Source organism: Hemiscyllium ocellatum, chromosome 10, assembly GCF_020745735.1.
Source record: "Hemiscyllium ocellatum isolate sHemOce1 chromosome 10, sHemOce1.pat.X.cur, whole genome shotgun sequence".
Taxonomy (NCBI): Eukaryota; Metazoa; Chordata; class Chondrichthyes; order Orectolobiformes; family Hemiscylliidae; genus Hemiscyllium; species Hemiscyllium ocellatum.
Window position 1 is genome coordinate 87,649,631 of NC_083410.1, and position 26,109 is coordinate 87,675,739.

The following is a 26,109-nucleotide window of genomic DNA, read 5'->3' on the forward strand; positions in this document are numbered from 1 at the left end:
GGATCAGTATTGGGACTGCAATTATTTGTAATTTACATAGACGATTTGGAGTTGGGGACCACGTTTAGTGTGTCAAAATTTGTGGATGACACTAAGATGAGTCATAGAGCAAAGAGTGCAGAGGACTGTGACACTTTGCAGACAGACATAGATAATTTAAGTGAGCGGGCAAAAATCTGGCAGATGGAGTACAATGTTAATAAATATGAATCATCCATTTTGGTAGGAATAACAATAAAAATGTCAATTACTTGAATAGTAGGAAATTGCAGCATGCTGCTGTGCAGAGGGACCTGGGTGTCCGAGTGCATCAATCACAAGGTTGGTCTGCAGGTGCAACAGGTAATTAAGGCAAATGGAATTCTGTCCTTCATTGCTAAAGGAATTGAGTTTAGAAGCAGGAAGGTTATGTTGCAGCTGTATGTGGTGCTGCTGAGACCACACCTGTAGGACCGCTTGTAGTTTTGGTCTCCTTACTTGAGAAAGGGTCTACTGGCCCTAGAGGAGGTGCAGAAGAGGTTCACTAGGTTGATTCTGGAGTTGAGGCGGTTGGCTTATGAGTGGTAGTCTGGGATAACATTCATTGGAATTTAGAAGAATGAGGGGAGATGTTATAGAAATACATTAAATTATGAAGGGAATAGATAAGATAGAAGTAGAGAGGATGTTTCCTCTGGCAGGTGAAACTAAGGACAAGAGGTCATAGCCTCAAAATTAGGGGGAGCAGATTTAGGACCGAATTGAGAAGGAACTACTTCACCCAGAGAGGTGTGAATCTATGGAATTCCCTGCCCAGTGAAGTAATTGAGGCTTCTTCATTGGATGTTTTTAAAGCTGAGATAGATAATTTTTTGAACAGTAAAGAAATGAAGGGTTATGATGAGAGGGTGGGTAAGTGGAGCTGAGGCCACAAAAAAGATCAGCCATGATCTTATTGAATGGCAGAGTGGGCTCGAAGGGCCAGATGGCCTACTCCTGCTCCTGGTTCTTATGTTCTGTAGGTTTGTGGAAAGATTAATTCACTGAGGAGATTTTTCATTCTGTCATGCGTCCCACTCTTCTGATTCAAAGTTTGTAGAAGTCTCACTTTGGACTTTACAATGGTGACTGTTCACAACAGTTACTTGATTGAAATGCTGAAGCTGTTGAAATTTCCCTCTGGTACAGCATCTGTTTCCCCCAAATAACAGTTTAGGCTTTTAATTTATAAACAAGAATGGTGTGCCATGAAAGACCTAATATTTGATGTATATGCAGCAGAGTTTCTGCCTCACTTTGTGCTGGGTTTCCTACCATCATCCTCTTTGACTATTGGTATCCTACAAGCCTGCTTGATCTATTGAGCTAGTGTGATAGAGGAAAGCCATTTACTGGTCCAACTAGAAGAGACCATTGTATGAACAAGAAGTGGTTTGTTTCATGTTAGTAACTTGTACAGATTACATTCGAATTCACGGGTTTATATCATCAATCTCTTTTCTTCCTGCCATCTTCTTGTAATTTACCCCTCTTGTTTTATTCCAGTAATCCCAAACCCCCTAGCAAAAGTAAAATACTGTTGTTGCCGGGAGCCTGAAATCAAAACAGAAAATGCTGGAGAATTTCAGTAGGTCTGTGGAATGAGAAACCAGACGTATCATTTCCAGTCCAATGTGACTGTTCTTCAGAACTGAAGTCATGTTGCCTTCACAACCTCTGAAGGAGTTGGGAGATTTCCGATCATGTTCTCTCCTTGCCCCTTACACACTCCAGGTTACAGGGAAGGTGAGCGATCTGTTGAGAGTGACAATCGTCTGAGGAATTGAATGGCCATCCAACTGCTCCTCATTATATAACATAACTGGTTGAACTGTACAAGTGTGGGTCTTTGGTATCTGAAAAGTATAAAGGGGGTACAGAAGCATTCATGACCATGGCCTTTATCCCAAAATCTCCTCAACAATGTTTGGATCAGGGGAGTCCTTTGACCATTATCTGGTTTTATTCATTTCAGTCTCTGCTGAGTATCCCAAGATATGGGAGATGTGGAAGTTGGACTGGGGTGGACAAGGTCAATAATCAAACAACACCAGGTTATTGTCCAACAGGTTTATTTGAAACTGCGAGCTTTTGGAGCTCTGCTTCTTCCTCAGGCATGGTATGATAGGGAAGTATAAGACCGGGAAGTATAAGACCAAGACAATACTGCCACCTGTTGGCCTCCCATTCCTTTGACCTGACATGAGGTAATGAGGTGGTAGAGACCCCTGTGATGTCTGCCAGGGTCACTGCTAACTTTGTGTGTTGCAGCTTTGGATATTTCTTTTGTCTGATCTTGATTTTTGTTCTGTTTGCCTGATCTTCATTTTTGTTCTGTTTGCCTGAAAGATATTGTACTTGCAGCTCTAAGTATGTCCAGATTTCCACCACCTACTTAGTTTTCTCGCTGCTCTTGAATTCTGAAACTTCTTTATCTCGGGCCTCAGCCTTTTCTACGAGCTTAAGAATCTACATTTGACACGGTATAGCTATTGTCTTAGTTTGTGCGACATTAACCATTAGGTAGCTTCAAATTGTGAAGAAATATCTGACCTGGGAACCCTCCAACCACAAGGTATGAATTCAGATTTCTCCAGTTTCCTCATTTCCCCTCCCCCGACCTTGTCTCAGTCGGTTCCCTCAACTCAGCACCGCCCTCCTAACCTGCAATCCTCTTCCTGACCTCTCCGCCCCCACCCCACTCCAGCCTATCACCCTCACCTTGACCTCCTTCCACCTATCCCACCTCCATCGCCCCTCCCCCAAGTCCCTCCTCCCTACCTTTTATCTTAGCCTGCTTGGCTACTCTCTCTCATTCCTGATGAAGGGCTTATGCTCGAAACGTCGAATTCTCTATTCCTGAGATGCTGCCTGGCCTGCTGTGCTTTGACCAGCAACACATTTGCAGCAAATATCTGAACCAAGTCCAGAATATTCCCAGGTCTTGCCATTGTGAATGGGAGATCCTCCTTGAGTTGCATTCCTGAGAGAATACCTACCCCTTGAACTGATACTAACTTGATGAAGATTGAATTACTTCAGGGTTATCAAAATGTTTGTCAAATTTGTCTCATTACTTTAAGCACCAATGTAAGCACTCGTGCAGTTATTACAATGCAGGATCGAATCTTTATTGTTTCCCGTGAGAGTTCCCCAGTGCAATGATTTGCTCGTCCCCACTTAAACACCATTTTTTTTTATCTTGTGCATATTATCAACAATAATCAAAGTTGCAGTGAAGAAACAATTCCTTAAAATGAAAGAATAACAAATTAGTTGTACCAAAACAAAGCTATATAGTATAATCAATTAATTGTAGTTAAAGATTCACTGTTAGAATGTATGCTTTTTCAATGATCCCATTACAATGGTAATATTGCATTACTTCACTCAGCGCCACTTCCCATAAGCGCTAGGATTTGGCATGTTCCTGATCAATGCTGCCACCACTTTAGATTCCTCCACTGTCACTAGATTATCAGACAGCTCTCTTGGCATCCAGTATTTTGGGAAGATCAAAGCCGTGTTTTTGGTACAGCTAAAGATTTTTATCCCTAGCTACCAACTCTAGCCCTCACCCTGGCAATTACCTGAGACTGAACAATGTTGTTCGCATCTGTGATGTAAAATTAATCCTGAGGTGTTCACCCAAACATATATTTGTGCCAACACCAAGGTTGCCAATTTCCACTTAATTTGTTTGTTCATGGGAGAGGATGTTGCTGGTGAGACTGGCATTTATTGTCCATCTGTAATGGTCCTTGAACTGCTGCTTTGCCTAATGTACTGGTACATCTACAGTGCTGTTAGGAAGTGAGTTCCAGGAATTTGACCCAGCAGCAGTGGAAGAATGATATAGTTCCAAGTTAGGATGGTGTGCGGCTTGGATGCTGTTGTGCTTCCAGGTGGTAGAGATCATGGGTATGGAAAGTGATGTCAGAAGAGGTATGATGTATAATGCCCAACTCCGTGCTGCCTCCTCTTATCTGCTGCTGAAATGTTTGTCTATTCTTTTGTTAGCTCTAAATTTAACTATTCCAACTTGATCCTGGCCAATTGCCCACATTTCACCTTCCGTAAACCTGAGGCCATCTAAAACTCTGTGCCTCTTCCTTCCTCACTCACCAAATTCCATCCATCCATCACATTTATACTTGATGACCTACACTTACTCCTGGTTTAGCAAAAGCTTGAAATTCTTGACTTTCATTTCAGATCCTCTGCAATGGCCTCAGCACTCCCCATCTCTGTTATCTCGTCCAGGCCAACAACCTTCCGAGACATTTGTTCTCCTCTTATTCTAGCCTCTTGAGCATTCCTAATTTTACTTATTTCACAATTACTGACTTTGCTTTCAGGTATCAAAGCCCTAGTCCATGGATTCCCTCTCTAAACTCTGTAATGTGTCTATCTACCCTCCCTCTGTTTAAGATATTCCTTTAAACCAACCTCCTTTACAAAGCGTTTTGTCATCTGTCTTAAATTGCCATATGTTTTATGATACTCCTGTGAAATGTCTTGGGACATTTTAATGCATTAAAACTGCTTTATATAAATACTAGTGATGGTGTTACAAACATTGCTGGGTACTTAGTTTAAGAAATTGCATCCTCCGGTTTATTTTTGGAAATGTTTGTCCTCACTGGACACTTGCACAATACGTGCCGTACAATCCTATTTTTAGCAGAAAACGATTTCAACTCATCACATGGCAATCCTAATTTAATGTACATTGGTCTGACAACATGCTCAAAACATTGAGCTTCTTGGGCCCTTGTCCTCACAGGAATTTATTAGGATCCTTCCATGCATCATTTATTTAGACTCAGAGTCATACATTATGGACAGAGACCTTTTGGTCCAACGGCCTTTGGCCCATATCCCTGTAAACCTTTTCTGTTCTTGTACCTGTCAAAATGTCTTTTAAATGTAACTGTTCCTGCATCCTTCACTCCTCTGGCAGTACATTCCATATGTGTATCACCTCTGTGAGGAAAACGTTGTACAAGCTTCACTTTCTACTTTTACAAAGTAAGTAGGCCTAACACAGATTTCCAGATTAAACACTGTTCTGAGGAAGGGTTACCAAACCTGCAATGTCAACTTCAATTTCTTTTCACAGATGCTGCCAGACCTGCTGAGCTTTTCCAGCAATTTCTGTTTTTGTTACAAATCTACATTTACTTTTCTTTGATTCTCCAACAGGTATAATCAATATATTAATAAGAAACATAATAAACTGTCATGTGTCTATCTACCCTCCTTCTGTTTAAGATATTTACACAGGTTGGTTTAAAGGAATATTAGGCTACCACCTGTGACGTGCATGTCATGAAGGGATCATATAGACAAGACAAAATACTAAACATGTATATAAAATCAAAAATCTAAAAGTAAAGAAAAAGCAAATAACATAATAATCAGTAGGTTTAACAGCATCTTTGGAGAGAGAAAAAGAGTTAATGTTTCAAGTTGAACACGACTCCTTTGAGACAAATGACTTTTTTTTGTTTTCAGAAGAATAGTCATATTTGACTTGAAGCACTAACTTTTATAGAACATAGAACATAGAAAGATACAGCGCAGTACAGGCCCTTCGGCCCTCGATGTTGCGCCGACCGAATCCTACCTAACCTACACTAGCCCAATAACTTCCAAATGCCTATCCAATGCCCGCTTAAATGACCATAAAGAAGGAGAGTTCACCACTGATACGGGCAGGGCATTCCATGAACACTCAACCCGCTGTGTAAAGAATCTACCCCTAACATCTGTCCTATACCTACCACCCCTTAATTTAAAGCTGTGTCCCCTAGTAACACCTGACTCCATTAGCGGTAAAAGGTTCTCAGTGTCGACCCTATCTAAACCCCTAATCATCTTATACACCTCTATCAAATCTCCCCTAAACCTTCTCTTCTCCAATGAGAACAGCCCCAAGTGCCTCAGCCTTTCCTCATAAGATTTTCCTACCATTCCAGGCAACATCCTGGTAAACCTCCTCTGCACTCGTTCCAATGCCTCCACATCCTTCCCTGCTTTTCTAACCCCAAAGCAGAGGCAGTAAACTATACTTTTCTTCTATTGATTCTCACAGGAATCAAAGATACCTTTCCTATATCTGAATTTTATCCCCGAGATGGTGGAGAAATATCATAATAATGACTCTATGACTCTGTGTTCCAGTAGGGAAGCTATTGTCAGTATATGATCAAAATATGTTTTGGTTACATCAAGTAGGAAACATCTCATCCTAAATGACTACTACTAAGTATTCCTACTTGATTTATTTTATTTGTTATAAGAAGTGAACAATGATGTCAAATTGATGTTGACCAAACCTTGTTTTTGCAGAAGACAAATTCAGCAGTTGTACAAGGAGAGAGAAAAGACCAAAGCAGACTTGGACAGAGCAGAGAGGTGTAATGTCGAGCTAGCCAAGGAAGTTGATGACCAAAATGCCACAATGGAATTGATCAATGAAACCAAAATCAAGTCAGTAGGAGACATGGGTTGATTTTTGTTTTTGGTTTACTTTTGTTCCCTAGGTGTGAGCATTTCCCAGGATGCAGGAGGAGAAAATATTGTGGATCGCGGAAATGATATTTATGGGGCATCTTATTGGCAGTGTTGCTATTTATTACCTATCCCATGGTGACCCTTGAGAGGTAATAGTGAGTTGGCGTCTTGAATCACTGCAGTGCGTGTAGCAAAACCACTGCCATAATATTATTAAGTACGGCATCCCAGGATTTGACCAGCAATGGCGAAAAAATTATGATGCGTGGCAAAGATAAGATGGTTTGTAATTTGGAGGTGGTGTTCTAATGCAGTTGCTGCCCATGACTGTTTTAGTGGTGGAGATCATGGATTTGGGTAGACCTGTCCAACACTATCAAAATTTCAGGCTACCTCCATGGTTAACAATGCATTGGTGGGCTTCCTGTAAAATGTTTCTTATCAGCTCTTTGATGGGTTGATGTACTATCTTTCAATGTTCTCATCAATTTGCTCCTCGACCCTATCTTGCTCAAGATGTTTATTCCTTCCCCAAGTTTGTTTCTGTGGGTTTTAGGTACCCTCCAACTGTGTCAACAAGGAAGCTTTTACTACTGATGATAAGTATTTTCCTGCCTGTGTGCCATCCAGAGACATCAGAGCCTAATTTGACCTCATTTCCAAACACACACACCTTTCATCAGTAAAGCTGGATGTCAATCAGGAAGAGGAACCTATGGCAACTTCTTATTCTAAGTTATGGGCACTGAGGCCCTGTTGTCCCTCTAACGTGGGTAAGACAACTAGTTACAGATCAAGAGTCCCTTGAATTCCCAATGTTCCCCCCCAAAACTATCCGTTAACCCCCTCCCACCTCAACTGATCACGGTTTGTTATGTAAATAGCACATACGATTCTGACCACAGACTTGTTTATAATACCTCTCTCACCACAGTGGTTTTAGCAATATCATGATATGAATAACAATTTGGTAAGAGTACTAGGTGACTCTGGAAGCTTATCACAGCCCCAGTCTTATCCCAAAGAAGGAGACAATGAAGAAAGTTCTCAATAGTAATATGTATAATAGGAACAGATTCAACTTTTTAAATACAAAATTAGCAGCAAGCCATTTGCCCCACAACACTGTTATGCTCAGCACAAAACTCCCATTCAGCTTGATTGAATCCTAATAACACGTCATTATTTTCTTTCCTCCCTTTATGTAGTTAGCTCATTTTCCCTTCAAATGAATTGTGATGAAAGGGATAAATTTATATGTATTAAAATCAATATTGGAATTTGGATTTCAAAATAAAGGCAGCGGAGTGTTTATCTTTTGGATGGTTTCTATAATAAAAAAGAAGGGTTGGGAAAATCCTTCTGGAGTAGTGACTAAGTTCAGCATTTGTCAAACTGAAGTGTCTTCAGACCCATATCATGTTAATGCACAGATATTTATACTGTTGGCTTTATGTTCGTAAAATAAATGTGAGGCCATTAGCTTTGCTTTCAGCTCAGAATAATCTAAAGTTAAGAGTTTCTTTTTAGTTCAGTATTCTAGATAACTCTGTTGAGTTTAAAAACAAGTTTAGTTGAAGGAGTTCAGTGCAAGGAACAAGTCATCTCATCAGAAGAGCTTTTAAGTTTGTGAAACTTCCAAACCAGGAGACTTTGATAAGAAATGTGCAAGATATTAGAATGTTTTGGCTTTCAGATTTGTAACAAATTAGTGTTGGCAGATTTGGAAAAGACTCATCAAATTGTCTGCAGCACACAGCAAAGATCAGCTTTAGTAATATGGAGCCCGAAAGTGTTGCAATAGGTGTATAATTTATCTGGATTTGAGTCTCTGCAGCCAATAGTGTTGGGAAAAAGGCTGAAGCTTTGTTTTGTTGTATTTTGAGATCGATCTTAATTGTCTTCTCCATTTATCTTGTTTTTTTTTCAAAATAACATCTTTTGTGTAATAAACTTCTGTTGTTAAAGAAAGATCAGTTTCATGTATATACATCTCACACCATCTGCTGCTAACCTGCCCAGTGACTGTATATGGTAATGAGTTCCAACTTCTGGAGAAGACACGTCTCCCAAATATCATTTGTTATAGCTGACATGTTTGGCAATTTACATTTTGTGATGTGATTGTTGTATTCAGCCATTCTTTTTAATGCAACTCTAGTAAATTGTTTGCTCACCTTACCTGCTTGACCATCTCCCCCTTCGCAGAGCTTTGGATCAAGGATACAAGGAGAAGATAGCAGCCGTTAAATTAGAGATGGGCAAGGAACAGGAGATGATCGTACAGCAGGTGAACACACAGCGAGCTGAACTTGAACATGAGATAGATTCCCTCCGATCCGATGAGATCCATTTCCAAGAAAAGCTGAAACTGGCAATGAAGGTATGTCAAAGAAAAGCCGTGTGTTTCTCCCTTTTGGGGAGGATAAATTTATTCAGTTACTTACTGTTCCTGACTGCTCAGGTGCAGGGTCATCATTCCTGGCTGGAAAGGGTATTTGAGTGAAATGACCACTTGAGAAGGAATACTTAGATAATTCCCACAAAAGTAGACTGTATTCTTCCACCACTTTAACTCAGTTTACATAATGTGAGGTTTTTAGGAATCCTCTATTGCAGCTCCCCCAGTTTATAGCAGCAGAGCGAAATTGATGATTTTCACCCTCTATATCGAGTGGCTGATTAAAGAAGAAATTTTCAAAAACAAGTGGAAGGAATTGTCAGTCTTTAACTTAGTTTGAATGTCTCAGTGATGATTTGTTCTGGAGAGAGTGAAGGAGAGACAGACAGAAATGGATAGTCCCTTTCCCCTGTGTTGCAGAATTGAAAAATACAACAGTACAAAAACAAGATTTGATCAGCTACTGAATTGTTCAGAATGTTGGAGCACTTTCCACTCTTTAAGTCTTTTTAGTTGACACTTATAATCGCAGCAAATTACTAGTTTTGGGCCAGTATGTGTGCTCGATAGGTTAAGCATGGATGGCCTAAATTGGGCTTTGTCATATCAATAGAAGGTGTTGTTACTTTGAAATTGCAAACCATAGCATTTTTTTTTCCAGCTTTTTATGATGTAATATTGGCTTTGCATAAGTGAGGAAAGTTGTACAGTGTCTTAAAATATTCTTTCTATTATTATAATATTAAAATATTCGTTATTGAGTAAGATGCATGCAATTACTGTGGAAATGACCGGTCAAATTTTTTGATAATTGTATAAAATTCCTGATATTTTGTGCCTCCCCTCTCCTCCCTTAAGACTTGGCCTTCTTGTATACAATATCCTATATTGGCAACAAAACAGGTTGTATCACAATCTACGTTCTGCAGTCCTGCCACATCCAGTTGTGAATGGTGAAGAACAATTGGAACAGTTGAGAGGTGGTGGACGCTCCGCAGATTTCCCTATCCTCAACAATGGGGAAGTCCAATTGGGTCCTTGCACAGTGGGCGGTTAAAAGTGAACCACATTGCTATGTGTCTGGAGTCAACATGTAGACCAGACCAAGTAATGGCAGTTTCCTTCCCTAGAGGACATTAGTGAACCAGATGGTTTTTTTGCATAATCGCCAATGGATTCATGGTCCTCATTAGACTCTTAGTTCCAGATTTTTATTGAATTCAAGTACTATCCTTTGCTGTGATAGGAGTTGAACCGGGTCCCAAGAAGATTACCTGGGTCTAGCGGTAGTAACAAGAGGCCATCGCTTCACTTATTACTCAAATTGATTCACTCCACATGATATCAAGAAACGGCTGAAGACAATGGATACTGCAAAGGCTTTGGGCCTTATCAACATTCTGGCAATAGTGCTGAAAACTTGAGCTCCAGAACAAGCTCTGCCTGTAGTCAAGCTGTTCCTATGCAGCTACAACACTTTGCATTTGTTGACAACTCAAAACTAAGTGGAAGTGTGAGTTGTGTTGAAGAAGAAAAGAAGCTTCGGAGTGATTTAGCCAAGTTGAATGAGTGGGCAAATGCATGGTGGATGTAGCATAATGTGTATGTGTGTGAAGTTATCTACTTTGGAAGGAAAAGCGGAATGACAGTATATTAATTAAATGCTGGCAGAATTGGGAAACATTGGTGTACAAGGGGACCTGGGTATCCTTGTAAACCCATTACTGAGAGGAAATATGCAGCAAGCAGTTAAGAACACACACATTGCATGTTGGGATTAACTGCAAGGATGTGTTGAGTGCAGAAGCTAAGATGTCCTGCTGCAATTGTGCAGGGACTTGGTGAGACGACACCTAGAGCATTGTGTGCTGTTTTGGACTCCTTACCCGAGAAAAAATAAACTTGCCAAAGAGAGAATATAACAAAAATTCAGCAGACTGGTTCCTGAGATGGTAGGTTTGTTGTTCGAGATGAGATTGGAGGCTTGTATTCACTAGAGTTTAGAAGAATGAGAGGGGGACATCGTTGAAATGTATAACATTCTGACAGCCTTGGACAAGCTGGATGGGTGGGTCTAGAACAAGGCAATATATTCTCAAGCTGCGGGGTAGACCATGTAGAACTGAGATGAAGAGAAATTTCATCACTCAGAGGGTGGTCAGACTGTGGAATTCTGTATGACGTAACGCTGTGGAGGCCAAATTACTTGAATATATTTAACAAAATAGATTTCTAGACACTGAAGCCAACAAGGAATATGGGCAGAGAACAGGCATTTATCATGAAGGTAGAATATCAGCCGTGATCAGATTGAATGGTGCAACAGGTTCAATGGCATGAATGGCTAACCCTTGCATTGAAACTGGAAGCGACTTTTAGCTACACGTTTCCATTTTGCTAATCATTGAGATTGTGACTGATCATCTTACCTAACTGTGAAAACCTACCTTGTCCCCCACTTGCTTTAGAAATTCTCCAAAGATATCAGTCTCTGATGTATATTAATAACTGATCCAGCATCGATTGGAATTTGTAGGGAAAAGGTCCAAGCGTCTATGCTTAAAACTGTTTCCTAGTTTTACTCTTGAAAGATATGGCTCTCATTTTCCACATAAACCACTTTGTCTTAGACTCTCAAATAAGTTAAAAGACTTTTTTTCTTCTTTCTACCCAATCTGTTGGTCTTAATATATTGAATATTTTGATCTAATTACCCTTAATCATCATAATTTTCAAGGAATACAAACTAGTTACAATTTTTCCTTGTAATTTAACCTTTGGATTCCAAATATTGTTCTGGTCATTCTTCGCTTAACTCTCTTCGGAGCCAAAATATTCTTCCTAAGGTCAGCTGCCCAGTCTATTCACAGCATTCTAGATGTGACCTAACTTGGACTTGATGCAGATGAAGTACAATTCCTAGGCAGTCTGCTGACATCCATACTACGCATATATGTTAATCCAGAAACACTCGTTTGCATGATTCCAACCTCAATACGAAGAATCATAGAATTCCTACAGTGTGGAAAGAGTCCATTCAGCCTATCAAGTCAGCACTAACCATCCAAAACCATCCAACCAGCCAGACAAAGACACCCATCCTATCCCTATAGCCCTGTATTTACATGGCTAATCCACCTAGCCTGCATATTCCTCGATACTACAGGGCAATTTAGCATGGTCAATCCACCTAACCTGCATATCTTTGGACTGTGGGAGGAACTGGAGAACCCAGCGGACACAGGAAGAATGTGCAAATGCTACACAGGTAATCGCCAAAGATTGTAATTGAACCTGGGTGATTAGTGCTGTGAGATAGCAATGGTAAACACTGAGCCACCATGCTGTCCTTTATTGCAGAGGTTATGTATGGTGTCATATGCAAAGTCATATGAAGAGAGTTATTGAGATTTTGAAACCTGGTTCTGCAGTAAGGATGGGGTACAGAGGTACAATCCCAACAATCTTTGTGCTTGTGGCAAATGTGAACAAATTGGATTCCAACCCACTGTCTAAGTCATTAACTAAGATTCTTGCAGGATACCGTTTAGTCACATTCTGCTCATTCTCCCCACTCTCTGTCTCCTGTTACTCGGACACTTTTCTAACCAGGTCAATTATTTGCCATAAATTCCAGGAGCTTCAGCTAACTACCTCCTGTAAAAGACTTTATTAGCATTCCCTGACTACTGCTGCAGCGACCTCTTAAAATAATTAAATCACGACGATCAGTGTGACCTGCCCTTTAGAAGGGATCCACTCTGGTCGCCTCTGATGAAGTAAAACGTTTTAAGATGTTTGATCACTCTATCCTACAATTAGAGACTGTAGCACTTTCCTAGGAGAAAGTGAGGTCTGCTGATGCTGGAGATCAGAGTCGAGAGTGTGTTGCTGGAAAAGCACAGCAGGTCAAGCAGCATCCGAGGAGCAGGAGAATCAACCATTTTGTTTTGGGCCATTTCCTGATTAAGGGCTCCAGCCCGGAATGTCGATTCTCCTGCTCTTCGGATGCTGCATGATCTGCTGTGCTTTTCCAGCAGCACAGTCTCGACTGTAGCAATTTCCTGTCGATGCTGACAGGTTAACTGACCTATAATTCTGTCTTTCGTGTTTCTTCAGTCAAGGAGTGACTTGTGTAATTTAGTAATCTGCAGAAATGTTTCCTGAATAAAGGTAATTTTTTGGAATTGTAATTGACGAATAGACAACAAGAATGTTTTTGAAAACAGTTATTGGGATTGGAGGTGAGTGGAGGGTTTGGGAAGGGAAGTAAGAATGTGAGCTAAGGAGAGAAGTGATAGATGATTAAAATTCTTTTGAGGCAGCACCTCAAATAGGTATTAGTGAATTTAAAACCCATTTTAAATCCTAGCCAGTTTACTGCAGATACAAAAGTGAATGTATAATTAAAGTTGTTTAATTTCAGTGCTGATTGTAAACACAAAAAAGTATAGATTTACATACCTGTATAGCACCTATGACAAGCTTAGGATGTCAAACTTTTACTGTCGAAAGTGTGTTGCTGGGAAAGCAGAGCAGGTCAGGCAGCATCCGAGGAGCAGGAGAATCGACGTTCGGGCATAAGCCCTTCCTATTCATATCCCTTTTAAATATTGTAATTGTACCCACCTCCACTACTTCCTCTGGTAGCGCATTCCATACACTGACTACTCTCATGAAAAAGTTATCCCTCAGTTCATTTTAAAAAATTTTTCCCCTCTCATCTTAAACCTATGCCCTCTAGTTTTGAACTCACCCACCCTAGGGAAAAGACTATTCACCCTATTCATGCCCCTCATGATTTTGTAAATCTTTATAAGATACCACCTCAGTCTCTGATGCTCCAGAGAAAATAGCCCCAGTCTATTTGGCCCATCCCTACAGGTCAAACCCTCCAGCCCTGGCAACATCCTTATAAAACTTTTCTGCATTCCCTCAAGTTTAACAGCATCTTTCCCATAGAAGGGCAACCAGAAATGTACACTGTATTCTAAAAGAGCCCTTGCCAATATCCTGTACATCTGCAACATGATGTCCCAATTCTTACACTCAGTGCACTGACCAATGAAGGCAAGCATGCTAAATGCAGCCTTCACCCTGTCTACTTGCAACTCCACTTTCAAGGCAAAATGCACCTGCACCCTTAGGTCTTTTTTGTTTGGCAACACTCCCCAGGGAAAAAGTGAGGACTGCAGATGCTGGAGATCAGAGCTGAAAATGTTTTGCTGGAAAAGCGCAGCAGGTCAGGCAGCATCAAAGGAGCAGGAGAATCGACGTTTCGGGCATGAGCCCTTCTTCAGGAATCACTCCCCAGGGCCCGACCATTAACTGTATAAGTCCAGCCCTGATTTGCTGTACCAAAATGCAACATCTCACATTTATCTAAATTAAACTCCATCTGCAATCTTGAGCCCATTGTAATCTGAGACAATCGTCTAGACTGTAAACCTATTTTGGTGTCATCTGCAAACCTGCTAATCGTACCTCCTATATTCCCATCCAAATCGTTTATATAAATTAAGAAATGCAGTGGACGTACCAAACTTTGTGGCACACCGCGAGACAGAGAACTCCAGTCTGGTAAGCAACCCATTATCACCATAGAACATAGAACAATACAGTGCAGAACAGGACTTTTTGGCCTTCGATGTTGCATTGACCTGTGAAACCAATCTGAAGCCCAACTAACCTACACTATTCCATTATCATTCATATGTTTATCCAATGACCATTTAAATGCCCTTAATGTTGGCGAGTCCACTGCTGTTGCATTCCACACCCTTACTACTCTCTAAGTAAAGAACCTACCTCTGACAACTGTTCTATATCTATCACCCCTCAATTTAAAACTTATATTCCCTCGTGTTAGCCATCACCATCCGAGGAAACATGTTCTCACTGTCCACCCTATCTAATCCTCTGATCATCTTGTATGTCTCTATTAAGTCAACTCTCAACCTTCTTCTCTCCAATGAAAATAGCCTCAAGTCCCTCAGCCTTTCCTTGGAAGAGCTTCCCTCCATACAGACAACATCCTGGTAAATCTCCACTGTACCCTTTCCAAAGCTTCCACATCCTTTCTAAAATGCGGTGACCAGAACTGTACGCAATGTCCCAAGTGCGGTCGTGCCAGATTTTTGTACAGCTGCAACATGACCTCATGGCTCCAAAACTCAATCCCTCTACCATTAAAAGCTATCACACCATATGCCGCCTTAACAATCCTATCAACCTGGGTGGCAAGTTTCAGGGATCTATGCACATGGACACAGAGATCTCTCTGCTCATCCATACTATCAAGAATGTTACTATAAGCTCAGTACTCTGTATTTCAGTTACTACTTCCAAAGTAAATCATCTCACACTTGCCTTCATTAAACTCCCATTTGCCACGTCTCAGCCAACTCTGCACTTACCTCTGTCCCTCTGTAACCTGCAACATCCTTCCCAATTGTCTGCAACTCCACTGCCTTAGTGTCATACACAAATTTACTAACCCATCTTTCTACGCCCTCATCCAGGTCATTTATAAAAATGACAAATAGCAGTGTCCCCAAAACAGATCTTTGTGGTACACCACTAGTAACTGAACTCCAGGATGAACATTTCCCATCAGTCACCACTCTCTGTCTTCCTTCAGCTAGCTAATTTCTGATCCAAACCGCTAAATCACCCTCAATCCCATATGTATGTATTTTCTATAATAGCCAACCATGGGGAACCTTATCAAGCACTTTATTGAAATCCGTATACACTACATCAACCACTTAACCCTCATCTACCTGTTTGGTCACCTCAAAGAACTCAAAAAGGTTTTTGAGACACAAAACCATGTTGACTATCCCTAATCAAATTATTCCTTTCTAGATGATTATAAATTCTAATTCTTATAATCCTTTTCAACATTATACCCACAACCAAAGTAAGATTCACTGGTCTATAATTACCAGGGTTGTCTCTACTCCCCTTCTTGAACAAGGGGACAACATTTGCTATCCTCCAGTCTTCTGGCACTAGACCTGTAGACAATGATGACATAAAGATCAAAACCAAAGGCTCTGCAATCTCCTCCTCAGCTTCCCAGAGAATCCTGGAATAAATCCTATTCGGCCCAGGGGTCTTATCTATTTTCACACATTCCAGAATTGCTAACCTTAATCCAATCTAGTCGAATAGCCTGTATCTTAACATTCTTCTCGACAACATTGTCTTTTTCCTCTGTGAATACTGATGAAAAATATTGATTTAGCGCATCTCCTATCTCTTTGGACTCCACGCACAACTTCCCACTACTGTCCTTGATAGGCTAATAACCTTACTCTCGTCTTACCTTTATTTCTGACATACCTGTAGAAAGCTTTAGGGTTTTCCTTGATCCTACCTGCCAAAGACTTCTCATGTCCCCTCCTGACTCTTCTTAGCTCTCTCTTTAGGCCCTTTCTGGCTAACCTGTAACTCTGAAGTGCCCTACCTGAGCCTTCATGTCTCATTTTTACATAAGCAGCCTCCTTCCTCTTGACAAGATTCAACTTCTTTAGTAAAGCATGTTTCCCTAGCTTAACCACGTCCTTTCTGCCTGACAGGTCCATACTTATCAAGAACACGCAGTAGCTGTTCCTTGAACAAACTCCACATTTCAATTGTGCCCATCCCCTGCAGTTTCCTTCCCCATCCTATACCTCCTAAATCTTGCCTAATTGCATCATAATTGCCTTTACCCCAGCTATAACACTTGCCCTGCGATATGTACCTACCCCTAAAGTAAACTTAACCAAATTGTGGTCACTATCACAAAAGTGCTCAACCACCTCCAAATGCATGTAGATCCTCAGAATCCCCTCTAACAATTGACCCACCACCGACTTAAGGCTCACAGATCTGTAGTTCCCTGACATTTCTTTGCAGCTTTTCTTAAATAATGATACTACATTAGCTGCCAATCTCTAATCTATCTAATTAATAGTTACTCAATGATAACCTTTTATTTCCAACAGGAAAACAGTCGATTACAGAAAGAATTGGTGGAAACGGTGGAAAAATTGACTGAATCTGAGAAATTGATTTCCAGGTTACAGAAGGACCTTGACTGCATGCTGAAAGCAAAAGCAAGTTTCACACCAATAAGTTTGGAATACATTTGATTCGGGTCAGTGGGTTGGTGGAGGGAGCCAAAATATGGGGTAGGAAAGAGATCCAGTCAAAAAAGGAGGGTGTGTTGAGTAATGAGCCAAGTTATTTGCTTATATCACTGTAACAGTCAGTATTTGCCATCATTCCTACTGTCAACCCTGTGTCCATAGTATCATAACCTTATATGATGCTATACTTCCATGTTGAGAATGGATGATTAAGTGGGGGGAGAAAAATTTGGTGAGATAGAATGCTTAAATATTTAGAATGCACATCAGTTCAGAAATGTCTGAAAATGATGGTCTGTCAATTATGTTTGAGCCTTAAAAGGTACACTATATTCTATCTCCCTCTCGCCCTTTCCCTCCTCTCCCAGCCCACAATGACTGAGAACTAAACACCTTTGGCTTTTCTTTTTGTCCTAAATGTGCTGCATTCCTTTGTTCCCTGTCTCTATTCAGTTTGGAGAATGGGATCATCCGAATGTGGAGATCACTGGCCACGAGCAGAGGTTCATGGGGATTATAATGGAATATGAACAACAGTGCAAGGTGGGTATTGGTCCAAACAAATCTTTTCAGTACATTACGTTGGAAGTACCCCTAGGCTGGCTCTTACTTCAGTTCACTACCCAGTGATGGAGGAAATCTGGGTAGAGACTGATCAAGCTAGAGTTCCACTTTAGCACAGCAGTGGTGTTGTCTGTAAAAGATGCCCAGCAATCATAGGGAGGAAACTGGAGCAAAGGTAAAATTTGATTTGTTTCAGTTTTTTTGTGTTTCTTAATATTCCTAATGTTTGTTGAACTTGCTTATCAACTGCCTTGAATTTAATCTGTGTTTTTAAAATTAATTCTCTGTTTTGATTTCCATCATTCTACCTTGTTAATGAACTGAAGGTTTTAAATATGGAAGGCTAGATTGTGTATCAACTTACAGATCCTGTAGCCTGTGCTGCTGTTACATATCAGTTCATTATCTCTGTATAACTTGATATTTGTTAACTATGTTCACCTCAGTTTTATATTTTTTAAAAATTGAACCAATCTCACTTGCTTTATATGGAGGGAGAGAGTTCTAAATATCCTCTATCTTAAAAAAAAGTTTGCTGACATCATCCCTGAATGATGTTTGCTGACATTTCTCAGTTATGGGGCCAATGTTCTGGACTCCTCTCCCTAAGAAAGTAGATTCTCTTTATTTATCCAATTTAACCATCTTAAGGACTACCTAACTGGGTGAAGACATGAGAAAGTGGTGAGAGTGTGAAACTTGCTACCACGTTTAGTGGTAAATTAACAGACATTTTACGGAAAATGGCTTATATTTATACATTGCCTTTTCAATGCCTCTTCTCAAGGAAAAGGCCTGTTCATTTTAATGCATGGCACCTTTAAATTTATTTTCTCTGACCATGGTATCCTAAAGTGAATGGTCTGCATACTACCTTTGTGTCACACTTAGAGGGAACATTGGTGTTGTTATTTAGCACTTGGGGCTAAAAGGATGAAAGGATATGGGGTAAATCCAGGATCAGACTATTGAGTTGGATGATCAGCCATGAGCAGGCTCGAAAGGCCTATTCCTGCTTCTATTTTCTTTGTTTCAGTTTATTGCAGTAAAATGTCCCAAGATGCTTTATTGAAACATATCATCGTATTTTGTGTGTTTGATAAAACTATGTGAGACATTGAAACGTTTGAAGGAAAACCTGGTCAAAAGGGATATTTTCCTGAATATTTAAAAAGGAGGAGAGAGGTGGGAATGTGGAGGGACTTGGGGAGGGAATTACAGCTGCTAAGGCATGACACTGAGTGGTGAAAGAGTTAATATCAGGGCTGCGCACGAGAGCAGAATTGAAGGAGATCAAAGATCTTTGGAGGGTATCATCACTCGAGGAGGTTATGGAGATAGTGGGGCCAAGTTATGGAAATATCTGCAAATTACGATGAGAATTTGAGTTGTACAGGAGCCAATATAAGTCAGTGAGTACAAGGTAATGGGAGAACAGATCTGGTTATAATTTAGAATATGGCAGCAGAAGTTTAGATAAATTCAGTATATGGAGTTTGGAAAGTTGGGAGGCTGTTCAGGAATATATTGGATAATCCAGTCAGGAGGTAACAGTGGTATGGATGAAGGTTTCAGTGGCATATAAGCTGAAGGTGATAATATAAAGGTGGATATAGGTGATCTTGGTGGTGAGGTATTCAGCCTCAAATCAGATGCAACAAGAGTGGGGCTTTTGATAAGGTGGTCATTATGACTGATTGAAAAGGGTGGGGACAGTAGACTCTTCTCTGAGGAGAGAAAGCCTTGAAAAATATCAAATAACATGGGACCATGGAGCTAAATTGAGCAGTCAGTCTCAAGAATGGGGTGAGGGCAGAGACAGCTTGAAGGAAACTGAGGGAGGAATGGTAGACAGAAGAAGTTTTGCATTAGTGCAGAGGAAAGCTAAGGCAAAGTTTTGCTTCAGAAAAGGAAGGAAGCAGCAAAGGCAGCTAAACAGATGACCTCAGTCTTGCTGACAAAAAAGCTTTGTGCGGGGAAGGTATTTCAGAGTTTGGTGGGTGTATGGAACATGCTGCAAGTTGAGGTGGTGGAAGCTGGCACGTTAGCAACATTTAAGGCGTGAACGAGTGACGAACAGAGGGATAGAAACTGTGTATGGGCAATAAGTAATGGGCCTAAATAAGGCCTAGGAATTAGTGCGGGCTTGGACGGCCTAAGGGTCTGTTCCTGTGTTGTATTGTAATTGTTGAGTGCTCGATAAGTACATGAGGAGAATAGAAATATGTGGTGTTGATGTTGATGTTGGATGTTGATGTTGGTGAGTCTTGTTTAGGTAGTGGCTGTACCTAAAATTTGGCTTGTCAATATGCTTCATTTAAAAAAAACCTTAATACCTAAGATTTTTAAAAAATTGTTACTGTATTTGTAAAACCGAGTAACCATGCTTTGAGGTTTGGACAGATCCTACAGTCAAATGAACATTAAAAGTATTGCTGATCTAGTTGAGCAACAATATAGTTGCTAGTGGAAAATATCCCTTGTCGATGTTACTCTTAAACTCCTCTTTTTGTCTGGACAGGGGAAAGGGTTAAATTGTACTTCATACAAATTCCACAACAAACATTATGTTTTTTTATAAAAGGAGGCTGTGCCTCTACTCACTTTGTCCACTATCTCTCTCTTTATTCTAATGCTTTCCTTTTGGAATTACTAGAGAGTGAAGGTGAGCATTACTCAATTTAATTTTTTTTTAACAATTTATATTTTTTTCTGCATTTTTAAAGTACAACTCAAACTCTCCAAAAATAATCTTGTTTTGTTCATTGCTCCTTGTCCTTTCCCATTTCCAGTAACCCACGTAAAAATTGAAAAGATGACAGAAAGTACCTAAAACACCTATGCCCCTTTGAAGTGATCATCTTCACCCCAGTCTTGTTTTGAAACTGACTAGGTCAATACTCAAATGTTTTGACTTTCCAATTTGACACGTTAACAAAACCTTTCTGCAGACCTTCATCTCAGACTTTGTCTATATATCCTATCCATGCCCCTCATGGTTTTATAAACCTCTAAAATCATGAGGGGCATGGATAGGATATATAGACAAAGCCTTTTCCCTGGGTTGGGGGAGTCCAGAACTAGAGGGCATAGGTTTAGGGTAACAGGGGAAAAATATAAAAGAGACCTAAGGGGCAATTTTTCCACACACACACAGCTGCCAGAGGAAATGGTGGAGGTTAGTACAATTGCAATACTCAAAAGGCATGTGAATGGGTATATGAATATGAGTGGTTTGGAGGGACGTGGGCTGGGTGCTGTCAGGTGGGATTAGGTTAGGTTAGGATATCTGGTCAGCATGGACGAGTTGGACCGAAGGGTCTGTTTCCATGCTGTACATCTCTATTACTCTTTGATTTTACAGTAATGAGTGAAATAACTCCCCAGAGCCTGGTATCCCATCACCAAGTCACCTTTTACTTCCACATGGATATCCTTGACACTGATCTAGTTTCCTCAGAGCCAGCTCTCAGAACGAACAGGCTGACACTCCTAATTTTTATCTGACCAGATTAACAGCCCCAATCATATTCTCTGAGGTCTCCCGGTTGACCTTGTTAGAATCACGACAATGAGTTTTAGCAGATCTTAAACAGTGGTATCTGTTTTACAATTTTGCCAACATTTACTTCAAAATCATGGGAATTCAGTTGATTGTAATACCTTCCAGTTGTTTGAAAAAGCATGCAGAAAGATGGTAAGATAGCTACTATTTTGTACTTTATTAATACTGGTCCTAGTAACCGCTATAGATCTTACAAGAATCCTCACTGGTTTTGTTTAGATGCCCCTTGTACAGACTCAGATTTTAATATTTAATTACCCTGAATAGGCATTGCTAGATCTTGAGTCTGCCCAGTTAATTGTAGAGGGATATGTTTTTCTAAGTTCTTGTTCCTTCTCTTTTCTTTAATGTTTATTGTTGTTGCATTGTGGGTGTTGGAACTTGGAACTTTTATAGAACTATTCTTAATTTAACAACTATTCAGTCTAGAAAAATAACTGTTAATATCTTGAAGCTCCTAATACAGCCATTAAATAGACAAATCTTCTCTAGACCCTGTTCCATTCCCCCACCACCCACTACTCCCATTACTCTACTTCAATCTATATTCACTCAATATCTTTCCCATCATCCCCATCTACTCAGAAAATTCCTGTACCTTTAATCCCATCTGACCCAAATCCTTCTCTTACAATTATTACTTCTTGGCTCTATACCCAGGAACAGCATTTTAAGACTGGTCAAATCTAAAATATTATAGAAATCCTAATCCCTTAAAAATGGTATAGTTGAGAGGTCTAGTGCTCCTTCCTCTCAGAGACTGCATGGAACAATGATCTGATTTAAGAAATTCACCCTATTGGACAGACCCTTAATGTTGATGTGAAATTAATGGTTCTACCTGTAGAGATACAAAACTATTGGCCCTATATGCAAGGCAGTCAGTAATAAATCCAGTCAAACAAAATACAGGAGAAATGTCTTTACCGAGTGAGAATGTACAACTTGGTCCCACATTGAGTGCTCTATGTACTTCAATGTGCTTAAGGGGAAGCAAGATAAGTACATGAGGGACAAAGGACCATAAGGAGATGATGGAGTGTGATGAAATAAGGGAGATGAGTGCATATGGAGTGGAAACAGTGACACAGATCTTTGTGTTGAATGGCCAGCTCTTGTGCTATAAAGTGTTATGTAATTGACTTCATCTCCCCATTCTCGATCTGCCTTTTATCTAGCCTAAACATCAGATATATAAATTTAAAAAATCACTTACTCTGATCCTAGCTTGGTATCCTCCACCCCCCCCCCCCCCCCCCCAAATCTCCTAATTTCCTTCACTTTCTGCTATGTATAACGCTGGGGTATCTTCTGTGGTTACCTCCTTGACAATGCTTTATCCTGGTTCCTCCTAAGTATTGCTGTCTGGCCCCTGTGTAGGATCTTCACTGATGCCAGAGCTCCCCTCTGCATCCTGCTGCTTGACAACATCATTCATAGTGATTGGATCAGCTTTCATAAATCAGCTGGTGGCACTTGACGCTACCTGTCGACTGGAATGCTCAATAATAGACCCACCAGAGTATTTTTCTGACATTGACGATAACAAATTATAATTATATAGCACCACTGACATAATGAAACATATCAATGGACTTAACAGAAGCATTATAGAACAATGTATGACACTGAGCCTTGTAAGGAGCTCTTGCATCAGGTGAACAAAGTTTTGTTAAAGAGAAAGGTTCTAAGGAATGTAATTGTAAGTTTGCTAGCTGAGCTGGTCGATTTGTTTTCAGTCATTTCATCACCATGCTAGGTAACCTCATCATTGAGCCTCCAGTAAGGTGTTGGTGTTCTGTCCTGCTTTTTATTTATGTGTCTTGTTCTGTGGTGGGTGATATCACTTCCGGTTCTGTTCTGAGAGATTGGTAAATGGGGTCCAAATCAACATGTTCGTTAATGAAGTTCCAGTTTGAATGTCAGGTCTCCAGGAATTCCTGTGCATGTCTTTGTTTAGCCTGTCCCAGGATGGATGTATTGCCCCAGTTGAACTGGTGTCCCTCTTTGTCTGTGTGTATGGATACCAGTGGTAGTTGGCCAAATCTTTTGGTGGCTAGTTGGTGCTCATGTATCCTGGTGCCTAGTGTCCTGCCCACTTGTCCAATGTAATGTTTGTTACAACAAACCGTAACCAGTAAAACGAATGTCATGTAAAAAATACCCTGCAAGGGCTGCAACAAGTTTACTGAACCTTTGTTGCACTCTCTGTATGGCAGTAATTTTCTTTCCGGAGTTAAGGTAACCAAAACTGCACACCCAACTCCAGCTGCAATTTAGCCAAGCTCCTATAGATTTGAAACAAGAGTTCACTACTCCTGTACTTGACTGGAAATGCTATAACTCTACTACGTCGGACAGATCAGTTTTTGTTCAATGTGTACAGGAGGGGGTTTCCTGACACAGTATGTCGAAGGGCTGACAAGATAGGAGGCCACACTGGTTCTGGTACTTAGTAATGAACCAGGCCAGGTGTTTGATTTAATGGTAGGTGAGCAGTTTGGAGCGAGTGATCGTAATTGGGTTAGGTTTAGTTTAGCAATGGAAAGGGATAGGTACATGCCATAGGGCAAGAGTTATAGGTGGAGCAAGGGCAATTTATAATACAATTAGGCAAGACTTAGGAGGCATAGAATGTGGTAGCAAAATGTAGGGAAATGGGGACAATTGAAATGTGGAGCTGGTTTAAGGAACAGATATTGTGTGTCCTTGATAGTTATGTCCCTAACAGGCAGGGAGGAAGTGATTAGGTAAAGGAACTGTGGTTTACTAAAGAAGTTGTATCTCTCGTTATGCGGAAGAGAGAGGCTTGTGTGATGTTGAGAGGAGATTGTTCAGATGAGGCAATGGAGAGTTAGAGGTTAGCTAGGAAGGATTTAAAGGGAGAGTTAAAAAGAGCAAGGAGGGGACATGAGCAGTCTTTAGCAGGTAGAATAAAGGAGAACCCTAAAGCTTTCTATAGGTATATAAGGAATAAAAGGATGACTAGGGTAGGAAAAGGGCCAGTCACGGACAGAAATGGGAGGTCAGAAAGGTGTTAAACAAATATTTCTCATCTGTTTTCACTCAGGAAAAGGAGAATATTGCAGAGGAAATACTGAGATATGGGCTATTAGACAAGAAAGGATTGAGGTTAGTAAGGAGGAGGTGTTATCAATTCTCGAAAGTACAAAAGTAGATAGGTCCCCTGGTCAGATGGAATTTATCTGAGGATTCTCTGGGAAGCTAGAGGGGAGATGGAAGAACCTTTGACCTTTTTGAGTCATCATTGTCTACAGGTTTAGTACCAGAGGACTGGAGGATTACAAATGTTGTGCCCTTACTCAAGAAGGGCAGTAGAGATGACCCAGGTAATTGTAGACCAATGAGCCTTATGTCTGTTGTAGGAAAAATTTTGGAAAGGATTATAAGAAATAGGATTTATAATCACCTAGCAAGCAACAATTAGATTGCATATAGTCAACATGGTTTTGTCAAGGACAGTTAGTGTCTCACAAACCTCATTGAGTTTTTTGAGAAAGTGACCAAGCATGGAGATGATGGAGATCTTTACGTGGTGTACATGGACTTCAGTAAAGCCTTTGATAAGGTTCAACGTGGTAGGCTTCTGGAGAAAATCCAGAGGCATGGGATTGAGGGTGATTTAGCAGTTTGGATTAGAAACTGGTTTTCTGTAAGAAGATAGCGAGTGGTGGTTGATGGAAAATATTCAGCCTGGAATCTGGTTACTAGTGTGCCACAAGGATCTGTTTTGGGACCACTGCTGTTTGTCATTTTTATAAATGATTTGGATGCAGGCATAGGTGGATGGGTTAGTAAGTTTGCAGATGACACTAAAGTTGGTGGAGTGGTGACAGTGTGGAAGAATATTGCAAGTTGAGGGACTTGGATAAACTGCAGAATTGGGCTGAGAGGTGGCAAATGAAGTTCAATTAAGATAAATGTGAGGTATTTCACTTTGGGAAGAATAACAGAAAGGCAGAATACTAGGTCAATGGAATGATTCTTGGTACTGTGGATGTGCAGAGGGATCTTGGTTTCCATGTATACAGATCCCTGAAAATTGCCACCAGGTTATTAGTGCTGTTAAGAAGGCATATGGTGTGTTAGGTTTTATTGGTACAGGGATTGAGTTCTGGAGCTGTGATATCATGCTGCAACTATACAAAACACTAGTGCAATCACACTTGGAATATTGTGTACAGTTCTGGTCCCCCCATTACAGGAAGGAAAAGATGCTGAGGAGATTTACCAGGCTGAGGAACTTGGCACTGTTCACATTGGAAAGAAGAAGGCTAAGTGGGGATTTAATAGAGACATACAAGATGATCAGAGGATTAGATAGGGTAGTCAGTGAGAGTACATAGCTGCAAAATGAGGGGTGATAGATTTAAGACAGATGTCAGAGGCAGGTTCTTTACTCAGAGAGTGGGAAGGGTGTGGAATGCCCTGCTTGCCAATGTAGTTAACTCAGCCACATTGGGGGTGATTAATCAGTCCTTGGATAAGCATATGGTTGATGATGGGCTAGAATAGGGGGATGGGCTTTGATTAGTTCACAGGTCGGTGCAACATTGAGGGCCGAAGGGCCTGTTCTTCGCTGTATTGTTCTATGTTCTATTAAACCCTCTTGAAATAAAGGCTAGCATTCAAGTTGCCTTCCAAATAGTTGACCCACATTTTCGTGTTAGCCTTCATTGACTTATGGACAAGGTGCCTTTGTGCATCTACCATTTAGGAAATACTCTGCACGTCTCTTTCTCCTCTCAAAGTACATAACCTCTCATTTTTATACATTAAATTCAATTTGCCACATCCTTGCTCATTTACTAAGACTGGCCAAATCATCTGAGGCTGCTTTATATTTTCCTCCCAACACTCATTCCCCTTTAGCTTTGTATCTT

The 26,109-nt window shown here is 40.5% G+C and overlaps 1 protein-coding gene across 5 annotated transcripts in view; it reads left to right on the forward strand.

The window, feature by feature from the left end:
- ninl (ninein-like) overlaps nt 1-26,109 on the forward strand; it is a 145,136-nt gene that overhangs the window by 76,485 nt on the left and 42,542 nt on the right. For 4 of the 5 annotated variants that reach the window (XM_060831713.1, XM_060831714.1, XM_060831715.1 and 1 more), the window contains exons 10-13: nt 6,373-6,513; nt 8,746-8,920; nt 16,933-17,043; nt 17,530-17,619. In XM_060831713.1, the coding sequence (XP_060687696.1) occupies nt 6,373-6,513; nt 8,746-8,920; nt 16,933-17,043; nt 17,530-17,619 (517 nt within the window). The remainder of the gene's footprint in view (nt 1-6,372; nt 6,514-8,745; nt 8,921-16,932; nt 17,044-17,529; nt 17,620-26,109) is intronic. The other variant, XM_060831716.1, reaches the window with a different exon arrangement.